General features: G+C 57.9%; 1 protein-coding gene across 3 annotated transcripts in view; it reads right to left on the bottom strand.

Annotated features, from left to right (window-relative positions):
- The window catches only part of TTC39C (tetratricopeptide repeat domain 39C), a 33555-nt gene extending 15980 nt beyond the window's left edge, over nucleotides 1-17575 (bottom strand). The window contains exons 1-5 of one of the 3 annotated variants that reach the window (XM_054724083.1): nucleotides 17348-17575; nucleotides 8441-8489; nucleotides 6571-6699; nucleotides 3793-3907; nucleotides 625-982 (exon numbers count right to left, since the gene is read on the bottom strand). In XM_054724083.1, the coding sequence (XP_054580058.1) occupies nucleotides 625-982; nucleotides 3793-3907; nucleotides 6571-6699; nucleotides 8441-8489; nucleotides 17348-17502 (806 nt within the window). In that variant the 5' untranslated portion in view covers nucleotides 17503-17575. The remainder of the gene's footprint in view (nucleotides 1-624; nucleotides 983-3792; nucleotides 3908-6570; nucleotides 6700-8440; nucleotides 8490-17347) is intronic. The other 2 variants (XM_054724084.1, XM_054724085.1) reach the window with 2 other exon arrangements.
- Between the last annotated feature and the right edge of the window lie 500 nt (nucleotides 17576-18075).

Raw genomic sequence — 18075 nt, forward strand, 5'->3', positions numbered from 1 at the left:
CTCCCTTCCTCTCTGTAAAAATCAATGAAATATATTTTAAAAATAAAAAAAAATTTTAAAAAAAACAAACAATAAAAACCAGAATTGGGATCTCGGTGACTGTGGCCAAGGTCACCAACATTGCTTATCCTCTCGTTTAAGGCCGGGAGATAGGATCGTTTTCCTGTCTACACGCATCCCTCATCTGCGAGACTTAAGAACCGTGCCGGCTCCCCAAGTCAGCTTCTACAAAGCCCCGGAACCACGGTCGTCGGCCTGGCGTTGAAAGACGTGAGCTTCGCCCAGCTGGGCGTGGCTCAGCGGCTGAGCACTGACCCAGGAACCGGAGGGCACCGTCTGACTCCCGGGCAGGGCACAGGCCCGAGGTGTGGGTCCATGCCCTGTGTGGGGCGTGCAGGAGGCCGCCGATCCCCAATTCCCTCATCATGGATGTTTCTCTCTCTCTCTCCTTCGCCCTTCCTCTCTGAAGTCAATAAAAACATATTAAAAAAAAAAAAAAAAAAGACACTAGCATCACGTCCAGCAAACCCGGGTTTTACCTGACGCTTCCTCTCCCGGGCCGCCTGCTGGCCCCTCGCTCCCCACACCACGTTATCTACGAAGCAGCGCAGCACAGCTACTCACGTAGCCAAAGGGGCCTTCATGTCCTTACTTTCGCTCGCACACATCAGTGAGGACAGGCCCTGGTGGCGGTCTCCGGGGAACCCCAGCAGGTTGACGATTTTGAGCAGGTTGGGGGGCACCATGGAGATGCAAAGGTGGAACAGGCCGTATCCGAAGCTCACGGCCCCTCGCAGCCTGCTCAGGGTCTCCTCAGACACCGCCGCCGCCGCCGCCGCGTGGTTGTCGTTGGCGGCGTCGGCGGGCGAGGGCTCCCCCGTGGGCCGCTGCTGGTGCAGCTGCTGCAGCGCGCTGATGTCCAGGTAGCACTTGTTGTAGATCTTCCAGGCTCTCCGGAGGATCCAGCCGCCTCTGATGTACGCTGGGCGGGGGAGAGCGGACAGTGAGCGGCAGGTCCCGCTCCCGCACTGACACAGGGCGTGCGAGAGCGGCCCCACACCCGAGCAACACCGCGTCCTTCTTATTTTTACTTTCTGAGGGCTTAATAGGCCATTCCACGACTCAGGGCTGCAAATCACGTAAAAAATACTTTAGTTTTTTTTAAAAAATATGTTTATACTAGAGGCCCTCAGCCCAGCCTGCACACTCTCCAATCTGGGACCCCTCGAGGGACATCCCTCTCACAATCCAGGACTGCTGGCTCCCAAAAGCTCGCCTGCCTGCCTGCCTGATTGCCCCTAACCGCTTCTGCCTGCCAGCCTGATCACCCCCTAACCACTCCCCTGCCAGCCCGACTGCCCCTAACTGCCCTCCCCTGCCAGTCTGGTCCCCCCCCCAACTCTCCTCCCCTGCCAACCTGATTGCCCCCAAATGCCCTCCCTTGCTGGCCATTTGTGGTGGCCATCTTGTGTGTTGGAGTGACAGTCAATTTGCATGCTACCTCTTTATTAGACAGGAGGATTGATTTCAGAGAGGAAGGGAGAGGTTGAGAGAGATGATGGAAACATCAATGATGAGAGAGAACCACTGAGCGGCTGCCTCCTGCACGCCCCCCACTGGGGACACGGGACAAGCCTGGGAGAAGGCCTCTGAGAACTAGAACCCCGGTGAAGTGTGGGGTGTAATGGCAACGTCACCCTCATCGCTGTCACAGCTCGCCCACAGCCAACACTCAGGGACTGATCAGCAGGAGCTCCTAACAGTGACCCCCTCGATGGGGAGGGGGTGATAAAACCCAACCATCCCAGGTGCTCAGGCCAGGGGGTCGCGGTTCAATTCCGGGTCAGGACGCACGCCGGGCGAGGCATCAACAGCATCCACGGACCCACGTCACCTGCAGCTCAGGCCGGCGTGGCCCGCTCCCTCTGTGCCCGCCACTCCAGGGCGGGGGGAGGGGCCTATCACAGACCCGTCCAAGGAGTTCCCCCCAAGAAAATTATCCACAAAAACGTTCCCTGAGACACGGGCCTCGGCAAAGCAGGAAGTAAACCCTTTACAGGGTAAGAACCCCGCGTGTTTCTAACGGCGAGGGAAGCCCGCGCCGGGTTAGACTTGTCTCCAGCAAACACCGAGCTGTTCACCAAGCAAAGCACCGCCACACGCGTGTGTTAGAGACTGAGGTCTTCGTGTCCGTCAGAACTTCGCTGCAGTGTGTGTCACATTCAACCAAGCATCTGGCTGCAGGAAGAACCAAGAGCGCTGCGTAGAAACCTATGATAGCCCTAGCTGGTGTGGCTCAGTGGATAGAGCGTCGGCCTGTGGACTGAAGGGTCCCAGGTTCGATTCCGGTCAAGGGCACAGGCCTGGGTTGCAGGCTCGATCCCCAGTGGGGACGTGCAGGAGGCAGCCAGTCAGTGATTCTCTTTCATCATTGATGTTTCTCTCTCTCTCTCTTCCTCTCTCTCTCTCCCTCTCTGAAATCAATAAAAATATATTTTAAAAAACCTATGATAAATGGAATTGAATAACCGATGCCTATCAGCTTGTTGGGAGAATGAGTGAAGGACATTTGAGAAAGAAATACAGTGTATGGGTAAAACACTTTTTTAAAAGCAAAGGACACGTGCATGTCCAAGAGAAATCATTTAAATAAATTACAGAATGGCCCAGCCAGCGTAGCTCAGAGGTCAGGGTTTGATCCCCGTCAGGGCACAGGCCTGGGGTGCGGGCTTGATTCCCAGTGTGGGGCGTGCAGGAGGCAGCTGATCCATGACTTTCTCTCATCACTGATGTTTCTCTCTCTCTCTCCCTCTCCTTGCCTCTCTGAAATCAATAAAAATGTATTTTTTTTTAAATTACAGAATGTTCATGATAAACTAATATGCTATTATTTATCACTCAAGATGTTACAGCTACAAAGTTTTAAAAAACCATTTCTCTTGAACTAATTAAGAAATTAGTTTCTCGCTCTCTAAAGGTTAAAATGTAGGTCAGTCAAGTCTACTAGGAAATCTTAGTATGTGCTCGGGCCTTCAATAACGATTTCCTGAAAAAACAAAAACAAACTGAAATTAAACCCGCTCTATTTCACTGTAAAGGTACTATCACAGCTTGGTTCCCACCAAGAAAATGCCTGTCTGTCTGTCTGCCCGTCGATCTGTCTGTCTGTCTGACGGTCTGTCTGTCTGTCTGTCCGACTGCCTGTCTCTGTCTGTCTGTCTGTCTCTGTCTGTCTGTCTGCCCGTCGATCTGTCTGTCTGTCTGACGGTCTGTCTGTCTGACGGTCTGTCTGTCTGTCTGTCTGACGGAGGCATGGTGTTCCCTGAGTAGGGCCATTCTCTTGAGACAAGAGGATGAGCAGAGACTCTGGCACTAACAGGACCCACGGAACGCAACTCGGAGCCGTGGTCCCAGTTTCCTGAGGAATAAGCCGGTGTCACGCCCCGAAGAGGTGCCACGGGCTTCCTCTTTCCCTTTTCGTTAATCCTCACCCGAGGAGCGTTCCCACCGATTTTTAGAGAGAGAGCGGAAGAGAGAGAGAAACATCGACGTGAGCGAGACACACTGATGGGTTGTCTCCTGCACACACCCGACCAGGGCCCGGGCCGGGGAGGAGCCTGCAACTAAGACACGGACCAGAATCGAACCCGGAACCCTTTGGTCCACAGGCCGACGCTCTACCCACTGAGCCACACCGGACAGGGCCGTGCCACATCCTCTCAAAGGCTGAAATTCGAGGCATTCTAAGAAGTAAGTGTTTCACGGACGGTGCACCCTGCGTGCTGCCGGTACCTGAGAGCTCCTGCTTGACGAAGGCGAGCACGGCCAGGTACACCTGGCAGTCGGCGATGATGATCTGCCGCTGCAGCCGGTCGACCATGGAGGGCGCGGACTTCCGGACGTCCGCCTGCCGGAGGGAAGAAGCGCACGGTGAGTCCCCCACCAGAACACGCCCTCCAGCTGCTACGCGCTGACTGTGCCGAGCCATGGCGGCCACGGGACGCCGAGACCACGTCAGCCCCGAGCCTGCCGCTCCTCACGGCCTGCGGCTCCTCACGGCCTGCCGCTCCTCACGGCCTGCGGCTCCTCACGGCCTGCGGCTCCTCACGGCCTGCGGCTCCTCACGGCCTGCCGCTCCTCACGGCCTGCGGCCGGGCTGCGTTCTGTGCACAAGGCTGGAGATCACGACCCAAAGACAAGGTTCCTAACCGATGAAAACCCGAGGTCACGGGACAAGGAGAGCCGGCACAGAACTGCAGGGTTTACCTTCTATAAAACTACGCGAGCTCCTACTTCTCCAAAATAAAAATCTCTAAAGGCGCAAAACATTCCCCAACGCAGAAAGCCTGAAGGCAGCTATCCACCTCAGGTGGGACTGATATTAGGGTTCACGTCTTAGGTGCCCATAACGAGTTGTGATGGAAACTGGCTACAGGTGTGAAGGAGAGAATGCCCTGAAATCAAAAAGGAGCTTTGCCCTGACCGGTGTGGCTCAGTGGATAGAGGGTCGGCCTGCGGACGCAAGGGTCCCAGGTTCGATTCCGGTCAAGGGCATGTACCTTAGTTGTGGGCACATCCCCAGTGGGGGGTGTGCAGGAGGCAGCTGATCGATGTTTCTCTCTCATCGATGTTTCTAACTCTCTGTCCCTCTCCCTTCCTCTCTGTAAAAAAATCAATAAAATATATTTAAAAAAAAAAAAAGTAGCTTTGACTGAATCACAAATAGAACCTGAAATTTAAGTCATATGCTAAGGTGACTGTCTCTATGAAATAATAGTTTATATCCCTCGCTAAAAGTTGCTTATCTGTAGGTTATCTATATATATAATATATAAAAGCCTAAGCAACCGGCCAACCGGCAGACCAGCCAGTAGCTATGATGCGCACTGACCACCAGGAGGCAGGCAGGCAGCACAGGAGCGGAAACCACAGGCATGGAAACAGGGAACAGCCTGATGAATCTCAGAGGGACGGGGGAGAGGGGGAGGGCGGGAAGAGATTAACCAAAGATCTTATATGCACACTAGAGGTCCAGTGCACGGATTTGTGCACCAGTGGGGTCCCTCAGCCTGTCCTGCGGGGATCGGGCCGAAACTGGCTCTCTGACATCCCCCGAGGGGTCCCCGATTTCGAGAGGGTGCAGGCCAGGCCGAGGGACCCCACTGGTGCACAAATCCGTGCACTGGACTGTCGGAAACCGATCATTGTCCCCACTAGCAGAGAGGTGTGGACAAGGAACCCGGAAGGCTGGGTAACCTTGGAAGCTCTGAAAGGTCAGAGCCACCCACTCACTGTCTGAGACAATGGTCGCTGAAGCAACCTCCACCTGTCAATCTTATGTAAATCCTTGCTGATTGGCTACTACTGGAACTGCCTGCCTCTATGGGTGGATCCCAAGTCTTAATAAAAGGGATGGCAAGCCCAGAGCGGGGAGTAGTCCTCCCCCTAGAGGTGGGCTCCCGCCTGGCCCCCCACTTCCCAAATTAATACTTTTCTAGTCTCTTTCATTTGTGTGCGGCCTCCTCCAGAACCCGAACCCTGAACCCGAACCCTGAACCACGCGGGACGTGAAAGGGTTCCCGCACTGGACCTCTAGTTTAAGTACATTAGGAAATGTGTGCTCAGCACTTCGATAATAATTGCAGGCCTAAAAAGAAATAAGCCAAGAGTAAAGCCAGAAAACCCTACTTTTTATAAGATGTTGGTCTTATGAGTAAAGAAAGTTTCTAAATGAAGAAAAATGACGCTGAAGTAAGAAACTGCATTCTTAATACAAAGTAAACTTGAACAAAATAAGCAAAATAGCGTCCATCTGCTCTCACATGATATAAGAGATGATGAAATTTTTGCAAATATGACCACAGTATACACAGTATGCCTGACAGACGTTTTTCCCTTTTTCAGCATCAGCATAATTCATCCTGGACACAGCTATTCCTGATCTAGGCCCAGCAATCATTTTTTAAAAACATATTTTATTGATTTCAGAGAGGAAGGGGGAGGGAAAGAAGAGATAGAAACATCAATGATGAGAGGGAATCCTGGATCGGCTGCCTCCTGCACGGTGGCTTAGAGCATTGGCCCGCACACTGAAGAGTCTCGGGTTCGATTCCCGGTCAAGGGCACATCCCTGGGATGCAGGCTTGATCCCTGGCCCCAGGTTGGGGTGGGTGCAGGAGGCAACCAATAGATGTGTGTGTCTCTCTCTCTCCTCTCCCCTTTCCTTCCACTCTCTCTAAAAATCAATGGGAAAATATCCTAAAAAAAAAACAACCACAAAAAAATAAAACCTCGCAAAACAAAACATCAACCAAAGGACTTGTATGCACATAAGCATAACCAACGGACACAGACAACAGGGGGTGAGGGCAGGACTGGGGGGCTGGGGGGACAGGGGGGTAAGCACACATTTGTAATACCTTAGTCAATAAAGGGGGAAAACAAAACAAAAAACAAAACAAGGAACATATTTTACAACCAAAAGCCTTAAGACACCTGAACGCGTTCAGTCGTGTTCTAAATACCAGACCCCGGTGAGCGAGCGATGTCAACGGCAGACCCCGCACTTACGTTCTTCTTGATTTTATTCTTGATCGTCTCGATCACGCCCGCCTCCTCGCTCTCACACAGCTTCTCCGTCGTCCGTAAGTCCTCACACGCCAACTGCATCTTCTCCTCCTCAAACGTCATCATGGCATTCTTCCGGAGAAACCAGGAGAGCAGGGTGAGTCAGGGAGCGTGTGGAAACTCACACCGTTTACGACAGCGACACTCCACACCCCAAAGACATGTACACCGTTTGCCGCGAGTGAGACCGTCAGAACGCCGCGTCCTGCCCTCCGTACCCGTGTAAAAGCGGCACCACCACCACCGTCTCAGCGTGAAGTGAGGAAAGACGGCTATGGCACGGCATGAAGAAGGACATGGGGATAAACGCCCGGCACCTGCCGTCCTACAGTCTTATTCTTAGTTACAAACACGGTAACAAAAGCCCGGCGTCGTTGCTGACCGGTCCACTTAATTCGGCTTTGATCACAGAGTCTCCCTGAGAAGTACATTCTTCCCACCCAGGGGCGCCGGCCCCATCGCGTGGGGCACGGACACGGAAGGAAACACGCCGGCAGGTGTTCCGTGAGAGGCCGTGTTTCCAGGGACAGCAGTAATGGGTCCCTGTAATAACATCTGCATGTTGTTGGTCTGGGCTCACGTGACGGAGCTCGGCCCGTCCTCAGCGCACACGCCCGGACAGGTTTCTAGGCCACCGGCTGGCGACCGCAGATTCAGGCCCCATGTGACTGGGTGGGGCGACCCCGTCCCCGTGGGACACCTGCTCTTTTCACCCCGTGGGACTCAGGTTCCCGCGATGAGCGGGCCACGGGGGCAGAGCCAGGCCCAGGGTTCTGGAAGGATCTAAGGAGGTGGACCCCGGCGAGCTCTCCAGTCCCGGTCACACGCACCAGCCCGCCGGGCATCCCAGCACGACCGACCCACGTTTCCCATCAGCCACACCAGACACCGCCCCCCTCGCCCAAGTCCCCACCCACTCCCCTTCCCAGCCACCCTCACCCCACCTCGGCCGCCCCCCCGCCCCCAGCCGAGCTCCTGGTGCGGCTCCCTCAGGCTGGAAGCCCAGCCCCCCCAGGGCCGTGTCCTGAGAAGGCAACTCTGTTTTCTCGCAAACAGAAGACCTTGAACGCTCTGTGCTCCCCTGTGCTCCCCGGCAATACGAGAAAACAACGCTCACAGGACACCCAGGCCCCAGAGCCGGCCGCGCCCCGCGCCCCTCGGCTGCTGTCTCCCTAAACCTCGGATCTAAGTGCTTCCTCTATTTCATTCCTATTGGTCTCTACCTGGGTTTTTTTTTTGTTTTTTTTGTCTTTTTCTGTTACAATTCTATGATGGCTTTTAAAGAAATTAAGTCTGAAAGCAGCTTATGGGATGTTTCTGAAAAATAAAAGCATCGCATTGCCTAGATGGCCCGATTTGCTTTCAAACCTCGCCCCCTCCCCCCCCCCCCGCCTGAAGGTTAAGTTACCCTCGGAACCGCCCCAGCACGGACCACCTCACCCTGCGGCCTCACCTGCCCTCCAGCCCGCGTCCATCCAGTCATTTCAGAGCAGACCTTTCCTAGCCAATGTCTGATTCTTTTTTTTTTCATTCAAATGCAGTTTTAATTGTTGGAAAGATATGTCAGTAACTGCATTTTCACTTAAAATGGATTTAGGTTGGGCAAATGAGAATGCTCTACAAGCTATAAGCAACTTCTTTTTAAAATTAGGAGAAGATTTCTCACAGGTGTTGGTGAACAGGCAAAAGTCTCTGCTCCAGTTTTGAGCTCTAACGGGCCCTTCACCATCGTGAATCCACACAGGCAGGAGCCACGGAAACATGCGTGATGTGTTCACCGCCCCACGCAGTGTCTCTCCCCACGCCAACTTACCAGAAAACTGACAAAGCTGGCTCCAAAGCTCATTAAGGGGCTATGATTTCTGTAAAAAAACAAAATAGGAATAATTAACAACATTCGCTAGGCAGGGGTCACGACAGCCCCGATGACGGGAGAGAAGGGAAGGGCCTCTGGCAGGTGGAGCTGCCCTAAGAGGAAAGTTAGAGACGCAGGCGGGTCCCGGTCGGTCTGTGGAGCCGCATCCGCCCGCCCCCTCCTTCAGAGCTGGGGGGTCGGGGACAAGAAAGTCGAATCATAAGAGAGGCTGCCTTCGTGAGCCAACCCACCATCCGCAAATACATGCCCAAACCGAGGTGATTAACATTCGTTTTAAAAATGAAAACATGCCCGGCTGGTGTGGCTCAGCGGCTGAGCGTTGACCCAGGAACCAGGAGGTCACGGTTCCATTCCCGGTCAGGGCACATGCCGGGTTGTGGGCTCGATGCCCAGGTTGTGGGCTCCATCCCCGGTGTGGGGTGTGCAGGAGGAAGCCAACAATGACTTCTTCTCTCATTGATGTTTCTCTCTCTCTCCCTCTCCTTTTCTCTCTCTCTCCAAGTCAATAAAAAAAATATTTTTTTAAGTAAAAAAAAAAAAAAGGCAAAACGTGTTCAAAACTTAATACACATAAAACAAGGACCATCCTTAGAGTGGACTGCAGGGTTTTACCACGGTCCACACCCCACAAACCCCTCTCCCTTCCAAACAACTCTCAGCATCAGCCCCCCCTTCCCCGCCCCCCGAGCGCCCAGCCATTCCCCCATTCCCCGTGTGAACCAAATCGGAAACCACATCAAACCACTCCCCGTTCAATGTAAGGAGCACACCCGCTCTGCTCTGAACTCACAACCACGTCCCTAAACGGAAAGGGAAGGAAGGAATTTTGCCAACCTCTGAATTACAGAGTGACACACGGTCCTGGGAACCACGGGACACGGGGATTGCCCAGACAATGGCATGTTCGCTGGAAGATGTAGGCTCTTTTTCAGAATAAACAGGTAAAACACAAGCATGGAAAAAAGGTCCCAACGTGTCTTTGGAGCCCTCTGATTGCTCCTGTTTGAAAAGGAACCGTCAGTAATGAAATGGCTGTTTTTTCCTCTCTCTGTGTAAGGACTTCCCCAAAGAAAAGCTGCTGAGAATACAAAGAAGCAATTGACTGTCTGTTTCTAAACGTATTAACCTTCCCGTGGAAACTGAAAACCACGTTTCTCAGGACATCAGACACCGGGCGGACAGACCTGTCCCGGAGGCCAAAAGGCGGGACAGCCCAGAGGGATGAGCAGAGACGGCGGTACAAACAGGGGTGGGCAGAAGTAGGTTTACATTTTTAAAAAAATTTTTTTCATTGATTTCAGAGAGGAAGGGAGAGGGAGAGAGCGACAGAAACATCAATGATGGGAATCACTGACCGGCTGCCTCCTGCAGGCCCCCCACTGGGGATCGAGCCCGCCACCCGGGCCTGTGCCCTTGACCGGAATCAAACCTGGAACCCTTCAGTCCGCAGGCCGACGCCCTATCCACTGAGCCACACCACCAGGGCTCGATTTCTACCTGTTCCTCCTCTAAAGTCATGCACACGGGTAACCGCCTCCTTCATCTCCACAAACGCCAACAGCAGGTGCAGCAGCATTGAGAGCGACTCGCAGAGGTCGTCCGAACCACACTATCGACAACCTCGGGCCTTCCCGCCCGCCGCCCGCCTGCCCGCCGCCCGCCTGCCCGGCGCCCGCCCGCGTGGCTCAGCCGTGGAGCATGGACCCAGCAGCCAGGAGGTCAGGGTTCTATTCGCAGTCAGGGCACATGCCCAGGTGTTGGGCTCGATGCCCAGTAGGGGGCGTGCAGGAGGCAGCTGACCGATGTGTCTCTCTCACCTCGATGTTTCTCCTGGTCCTTCCCTCTCTCTCTAAAAATCAATGGGAAAATACCCTCGGGTGAGGATTAACAAGAGATAAATGATAAGACCGGAAGCAGGGAGGCCCGGAACAGATGGACAAGCCTCCGTGTGGGGCTGGGGGCTTACATACTTACAGGCATAGCCATGGGCACCTGAGGGGGCGGGAGGAGGGGGGAGGGGGAAAGTGGGCGGTATCTGCAATATCACCAACAATAAAAATATGTGTTAAATATAAATAAATAAACGCGGAGCGAGCAACCCCTCCGGAAGGAAGGACCGGCTCCTCGCCCGAGTCCCGCCCACGGCCGACGCTCGCCCTGCAATAACCGCCGTTTTCCTGTTGGACGGAGGAACCGCCTGTGTCCCTCTGAGGTTCTGAAATTCTTGAGCAAGAAGGAAGGGATGGGGACAGCGCCTGGCTGGGGCAAGGGCTGGGCGCCAGCCACCGCCACCGCCCACGCCTCACCTTCAGATCAGGTGCCCGGCGCCGTCTCCTCGCAAAGCAAAGGCACGAATGGATTCACGTAAAAACGTGCTTTTACAACCGTGTGGGGGACGGATGTTAACGAGACTGACTGTTTCACAGCAGATACAAACACCGGACCATTAATGCGACGTGTCCACACCTCAATTTAAAACAACACGCGGGCATGCAGGGGGCTGTTCAGAAGTTGGGATGAATGGCACCCCCAGAACGAGAGGGATTAATGGGGACTAGACCGACCCCCGGGTTAGCCCAGAAGGCCTTACCGGGCCCCAGATGGGACCACCATGGATTAAGTCAGGGAGCAGACCGAGAGGCGGAGAGAACCAGGGCCGAGTTCCTCCCGCCAACGCCAGTCCCTCACGGGGAGAGGGCGCCAGGCAGTGTTTTGAAATAAGAGAAACTCATCTTTGCGACGCCTTCGCCGACCTCCTGTCCCCCTTCTACGCTCTCCTCAGCAGCAGCCCCTCCGGTCCCCCTGCTGCCGGCTACGGAGGAGGCCCCGGCCCAGGAGCCTGGGTGTGGAAACGGTGCTTCGGGGCCCGCAGCAGCCGGCGCGAAAGGCCTCGGCCTCGGACACATGGCGTGCGGGGATCTCCGTGGTTTTGTGTGACCAGAGCAGAGAGGGGTCCAGGCTCCATGTTCCTTCTCTCCCCTTTCTCATCGTCACCCACACCCCCTTCCCGCCGATCTCCTCGCAGCTCCCGCAGGAAGGACGGCACCTGCCGTCTGGTCAAAGAGCTCGCACGACGCACGGCACCCGGGTCCTTCTAAGGGCGACACCCTGAACGTGTTTCTGCACACACCCCCCTCTGCACACACCCCCCTCTGCACACACACCCCTCTGCACGCCCCTCTCTGCACACACACCCTCTGCACACGCCCCTCCACACACACACCCCTCTGCACACGCCCCCCTCTGCACACGCCCCTCTGCACACACACCCTGCACACACCCCTCTCTGCACACACCCCCCCTCTGCACACATCTCTGCACACGCCCCTCCGCACACACACCCCTCTGCACACACACCCCTCTGCACACGCCCCTCCGCACACGCCCCCCTCTGCACACACCTCTGCACACACATCCCTCTGCACACACCCCCCTCTGCACACACCCCTCTCTGCACACACACCCCTCTGCACACACCCCCCTCTGCACACCCCTCTCTGCACACACACCCTGCACACACACACCCCTCTGCACAGGCTCCCCCTTTTTCCCGATCACTTCCTGTACCTGCATTCCCACTATTCTACGGCAGCTGCCGTTTTAAAAGATTCCCCACGCAGGCACGTGAGTCCTTCATGAATATTTAAGGGGACCTTTTCAGACAGGGCCGTAGTTGAAAAATAGTTGAGCCTTTTTTCCAAACCCACTGCGGAGCTGAAAAGAGGCTCCCCGGCCAGTTCCCTCCCGCCGTCTCTGCTTCTCCGAGCTCCTCCTTTCCTGCTGTTCCTGCACCTGCGGCTCCGTGGACTCGGCGAGCGGCTGCTGGCCGGTCTCCACAGGAGGGGCTCATAGACACCCACAGCCGCGGCCGCCCACGCACGCCCGGGTCTTCAGGAGAACCGCTGTCGGCGCAGGGTCCACCCACTTCTCCAGCGAGGAAGCTTCTCGGCCTCGGCTCCCAGGTCTCTGTCACGGCTGTCGCACCGCGCAAGCAGCCACGGAGCACCCGCACCCGCACGAGGGCGGCTGCGCTCCAGCACGGCTCTGCACGGCTCTGCGGGAGCCGCAGGCTGGGTCTGGCCCGCGGCCGCAGTCTGCCTTCCCCGGGAGGCTGGCTCCATCCTCACGCGCCCGGGTCAGGGCGCGGCCACACGGCTGGGGTGTATGTGCATAGACAGCGCTGACGATTGAGGACCCACGTCTTCATGTTAAATACACACACGTTGCTTACCATCCATTTTTCTTCCTTTCTTTTTTTTAAAATATGTATTTTATTGATATTTTACAGAGAGGAAGGAGAAGGATAGAGAGTTAGAAACATCGATGAGAGAGAAACATCGATCAGCTGCCTCCTGCACACCCCCCACCTGGGGATGTGCCCGCAACCAAGATACATGCCCTTGACCGGAATCGAACCCTGGACCCTTCAGTCCACAGGCCAACGCTCTATCCACTGAGCCAAACCGGTTAGGACATCCATTTTTCTTGCTTTTAATACACTGTTGCCAAGTTCGTCAAGTACAGAGAAAAAGAAAAATATCACAATTCAAAGCACCGAGCAGGTACTAATTCTGTATCCTTTCATGCCATTTCTCCTCAACGAACATTCATTATAACCACGACATGCTTCTCATCTGACACGGACAAGACACGACATTATTAATAATATCTACAGGCAGGAATCGGTGGGAATCCACCCACCACCTCCCCTGTTCTCCTCCCCCCTCCCCCCCACCTCCTCCCCATGAAACTCACTCGCTCCTACCCGAGGACGATGCTCCATGCTTGATGCTCGCTGGGCTGCGCACTGCCCCTCCCCCCCCCCCCCCAGGCTGCAGGCCCCAGGCCCCGGACACGTCTCCCAGCCGCCCCACCTGCTCCTGTCTGTGCGGACACCCCGGCCGTCCCAGCACAGGCGGCCGCTGTGCAGGCGTGAGAGTGTATGTCGGAGGTGAGCGTGGACTAGAGCGCTGAGCTCCAAGACCAAGGCCAGGAGCTGGTTCAGGTGCTCGGCAGCGAGAGCTCAGAAAGGCGTGCATGTCCTTGGCCCCAGCGGCCCCAGCGGCCCCACCTCCGGACCCAGTGCAGGATGGGTTCAGCATCGAGGATTCCGGTTACAATGGGGATGGCGGCTGCGAGCTGAAATCCCTCCCATGGCATGAGCGCCTCCATTATGCACCGTGTTCACTTCCCACAGGGATGACGTCCGAGTTCCGCAGCTCGGACTCCCCACGGATCCAGAATGGCCGTCAGGACAGCCTGCTTCTACGCAGGAACCATTCCTCAGCGGGTAGCGCTGGAACGTCTCTCTTCCTCGTCACGTGGCAGAGAAGGAACCTCTCCCTCCAATAAAAATGTTCCTGTCCCTCTGGACACAAAGTGTCCTGTTGTTACAAGCGGAGCAGTAAGATCCTGGAGGGTTTACTAGGATCCTGGAAGGGGGTGGACTGTCACAAAACGGCCTAAGAAAGGGGGTAACCCCTGCTCTCTCTCCTGGCTCCCAGACCCCACCCCCACCCCCACCTCCCTCCAGGAAGTCCCCGCGGAATTCTGCACAGCCATTCACCGAGGGAACAGTAAGTTCCTAACGCATAACAGGATCTAAATCAAATGCAACAGGGGAGGCTAACTTTACTTTTTAATGTGTTTTAATATTGATTTCAGAGAGAGGGAGGGAGAGGCAGAAACACGAGAGAGAATCCCAGATCAGCTGCCTCCTGCACGCTCCCTACTGGGGATCAGGCCCGGAAACCCCGGCAGGTGCCCTGACTGGGAACCGAACCAGCGATCTCCGGTGCACGGGTGGATGCTCAACCAGCTGAGCCACGCCGGCCGGGCTAACTTTAAACGTCAAAGCAACCTCCACAGGACACTCTATCTCCTACACAAACCGAATCGTCAGGAGAGAGCACAGGAGGTGCAGGGCAGGCTCGGGGACAAAGCAGGCCAGTGTGTGCCCGGTTCTCCCTGCACCAGCTCCCAGGGGCTCTTCCTTCCACTCTAACCACACCCCAGGATGGCTCTGCGCCCGTCCGACCGGCCAGGAAGCCACCGGGACCCCCGTCAGCCCCCACAGAAGCTTGCTGCAAGCCGGACGGCGGGAATGCCGAGAGGACGCCGTGGCTCCTGTCTCCCCTGAAGGAGGTGCAGCCGCTGGAAAACACGGCCGCAGGGCAAAGTGCGAAACCTGACGAACTTGGGGAGACACGCAGAACGGCGTAACGAGAGGAGCCCCGGGTCCGGGACCACCGTGCCTGAGTCCTGGCCCGGGATGAGCATGGACACAGTCCCTGAGGGAAACTCATGGGGACACGCACCCCAATAGAGTGCACCCCACTAGAGCCGTCCCCGCTAGAGCGCACCCCACTAGAGCGCACCCCACTAGAGCCGTCCCCACTAGAGCGCACCCCACTAGAGCGCACCCCACTAGAGCGCACCCCACTAGAGCGCACCCCACTAGAGCGCACCCCACTAGAGCGCACCCCACTAGAGCCGTCCCCGCTAGAGCGCACCCCACTAGAGCCGTCCCCACTAGAGCCGCGCCCAGAACACGGGGACCATTCGGAAACGTGCCCAGCAGCGCACGTGGCAGAGAACAGATCCGATCCTGTTTCCTTATCTTCCGTCCCGTTTCCAAACACAAGCAGACAAGGACGGCACGGGGACACAGCGCCAGGAGTCAGAGGGGCGCCAGAGAGGGGTGCGGGGCTTAGGGGGGTCACGTGACAAGGTACGCACGTGTCCAGCCGCTACACTGTGCACCAAACATCACACGTCAACTGTGACCAAGAAACAAAACGCAAGCAGACAGCTCTTACCGACAAAACGCAAATCCTCCCTGGACACCTCCCCCCCCCCCACAGACTCACCCCCACAGAAACACCTTTCAAGGTGCTCTCTGTGGGGAGCTGTGGAAAAGTCTTCCTGAAACTCACCACCTGCCCTTATCACCATTGCATACAATCGTCTGGACAAAATGTAACACAAAAACAGTTATTCCACGCTTTCAGGGGGTCACACATAAGCAGTATGCTACGGCGGTTTAGGGGAAAAAGGATCATCTCTATATATAAAAGCCTAAGCGACCGAGTGACGGTCGACCAGTCGCTATGACGCACACTGACCACCAGGGGACAGACGCTCAATGCACAGGATCGGGCTCCCTCCTGTCTGGATCCGGCGGAAACCGGCTTTCCAACATCCCCTGAGGGGTCCCGGATTACGGGAGGGCGCAGGCTGGCGGAGGGACCCCACCGGTGCACGAATCCGGCACTGGGCCTCTAGTGAAAAATCAGCAGCAGACATTTCAGAGCAAGTGGTATCAGGACACAAACAACGTACCTCGGTCAGAGCGTCCACGGGACCGGAGGCTCTCTCCGGCCCTCTCTCTGCCACACAGACAAGAGAAGCACGGCCAAGCCGGGTGGCTCAGTGGACAGAGCGCCGGCCTGTGGACGGAACGGTCCCGGGTTCGATTCCGGTCAAGGGCACGTGCCTCGGTGGCAGGCTCCTCCCTGCCAGGGCCTGGTCTCGTGCAGGAGGCAGCCCACTGTGTCCTCAATATTCCTCTCTCTCCCGCTCCCTTCCGCGCTCTCCGAGCATCAGTGGGGAGTACCCTCGGGGGAGCGTTGAGGACAGGAAGGTCAGAGCGCGGTGCAGACACTCAGATTGTGCTCCTTGTTCAGGACGCGCATCCTCAGGGGCCACACATCTGCCAGCCGTCACAGAATGCCGACGTTCGCTTCAAAAATGAAACGTTCTGCGTCAAGCTGAGAAGTTCTCGTTTCCGGGTTAAAAACGTACTTGGAAGAAACACGTCTTTGGTGGGAAGTTCGGGGCTGTGAGCGCTTTGCTGTGCCTTTAGGACGGTGGGCGCTCCAGCCGCAGAGAACGCCCCGGGGTGAGTCTGAAAATCTGCAGCAGCCGCGTGCATGCCTCTCTGCATCCACCTCTCTCCATCTCTCTCTCTCTCTCCCTCCCTCTCCCTCCTTCCCCGCAGCCTGGCTCTCAGTCACACTTGCACACCTTCCCTCTCCTTCCTACCCAACCAGCGGCTCTCAAATGCGAGGCACGTGACCCTGAGACGCGCACAGGGAGCGGCGAACCCACACCCCGGAGGCCGGCCCGCGGGCCAAGGGCACATCACCAGCCCGCTCCCCGCTCCCCGCTCCCTGCTCCCGGGCGGAGGCCATGCGCCTCGGCTCTTCCTTCCCTCATTAAAGACGATGAAAACCGTCAACTCCGCGCACGTGTGGCTCCTTCCCTCACGTGGGTTTGGGCCCCTCCACGGTCTCCCTCCCGTGGGCGAGAGGCGCCCCGGACCCTGTGCTCGCGGGCAGAGTGCGCGGAGCCGGGCAGGGAGTTTGGCCGCGTTGTCACCGCCGCCCGGCCAGGCGAGGGCCCCGGTCAGCGAACGGGGAGAGCCGGGGGCGAACGGGGCGCAGGCGGCCGAGGAGAGGCCCCGGGCGGTCGGGGCGCACCGGCCACAGAGGCTGCGCGGAGCACGGGAGCCGTCACAGCCCCGCCAGCGCCGGGCTCCCGCCGCCCCAACCGCATCCGGCCGCGGGTCCCCCAGCCCGGGATCCGGGGAGAGGGCGCCCCTCCCGGAGGGCGAGGCCGGGGGAGGTCGCGCCGCGGGTCCCGGGAGAGAGGACACCGGGTGGGGGTGGGGGTGGGACGGACGCTGCGGCGAAGGCGCAGAGCCGGCTGCAGCCCAGGCCGAGGGGGGAGGTGCGGCCCGGGCCGAGGATCAGGGGCCCTCGGGAGGGCGGGCGGCCGCAGCCGGAGTCCCGTGAAGACGGGCCGGGGCCGGGAGCGGGGCCGGGGCGGGCGGGGCGCCGTCACCTGTATCGTCGGAAGAGCTGGTCCGACTCCCGGAAGCCGTTGTTGAGCAGCAGGTTGATGCCGGCGAGGGCCAGCTCCGCGTCCTGCAGGGGCGCCCCGGCCGCCGGGTCCGCGTCCTCCCGCCCGCGCGGCCGCTGCTGCTCGGCGCCGGCCATGGGCGCGGGGCCTGCGGGGCCGGAGGAGGTGCAGCCGTGCGGCCCGCGCGCCCGGATCCGCGCTCCACCTGCCGGGGCGCAGCGGGCGGGGCGGGGCGGGGCGGGGGGAGCGTGGGCGTCCCCGCCGCCTCCCGCCGCCTCCCGCCGGGATTACTCAGCAGCCGCCCGGCTCGGGGCACCGCCGCCGAATCCGTTTCCGGCGTCTGTCACCCCCGGAGCCGGGTCCCAGCGCCGCCGCTTCCTGCGCCCCCGCCCTCCGGCGCCCCCGCGCCCAGCCCGCTTGACTCCCACGAGGCCCCGAGGCCGAGCCCGTGCCCCCTTCCTCCCCGAGGGCCGGACCCCGGGTCCCCGGGCCGGAGAGGACCCGCGGCTTTGAAAGGAGGCGGGGAACTCCGCCCCGAACGCACGCCGCCTGCGCCCGCGACCCCTGACCCCATCCTGTTCCCGGGCCGCCCACCAGCGGGTGGCAGCCAATCCCCGTGGAGGTGGGGGGCGGGGTCCCCAACACACCCCTCCCCCACCCCGCCCATCGCTGCCCAGCGCCCTGCGCGGAGGAACTGGGGGGCCCTGTCC

The sequence above is a fragment of the Eptesicus fuscus genome, chromosome 12, assembly GCF_027574615.1.
Source record: "Eptesicus fuscus isolate TK198812 chromosome 12, DD_ASM_mEF_20220401, whole genome shotgun sequence".
Lineage (NCBI taxonomy): Eukaryota > Metazoa > Chordata > Mammalia > Chiroptera > Vespertilionidae > Eptesicus > Eptesicus fuscus.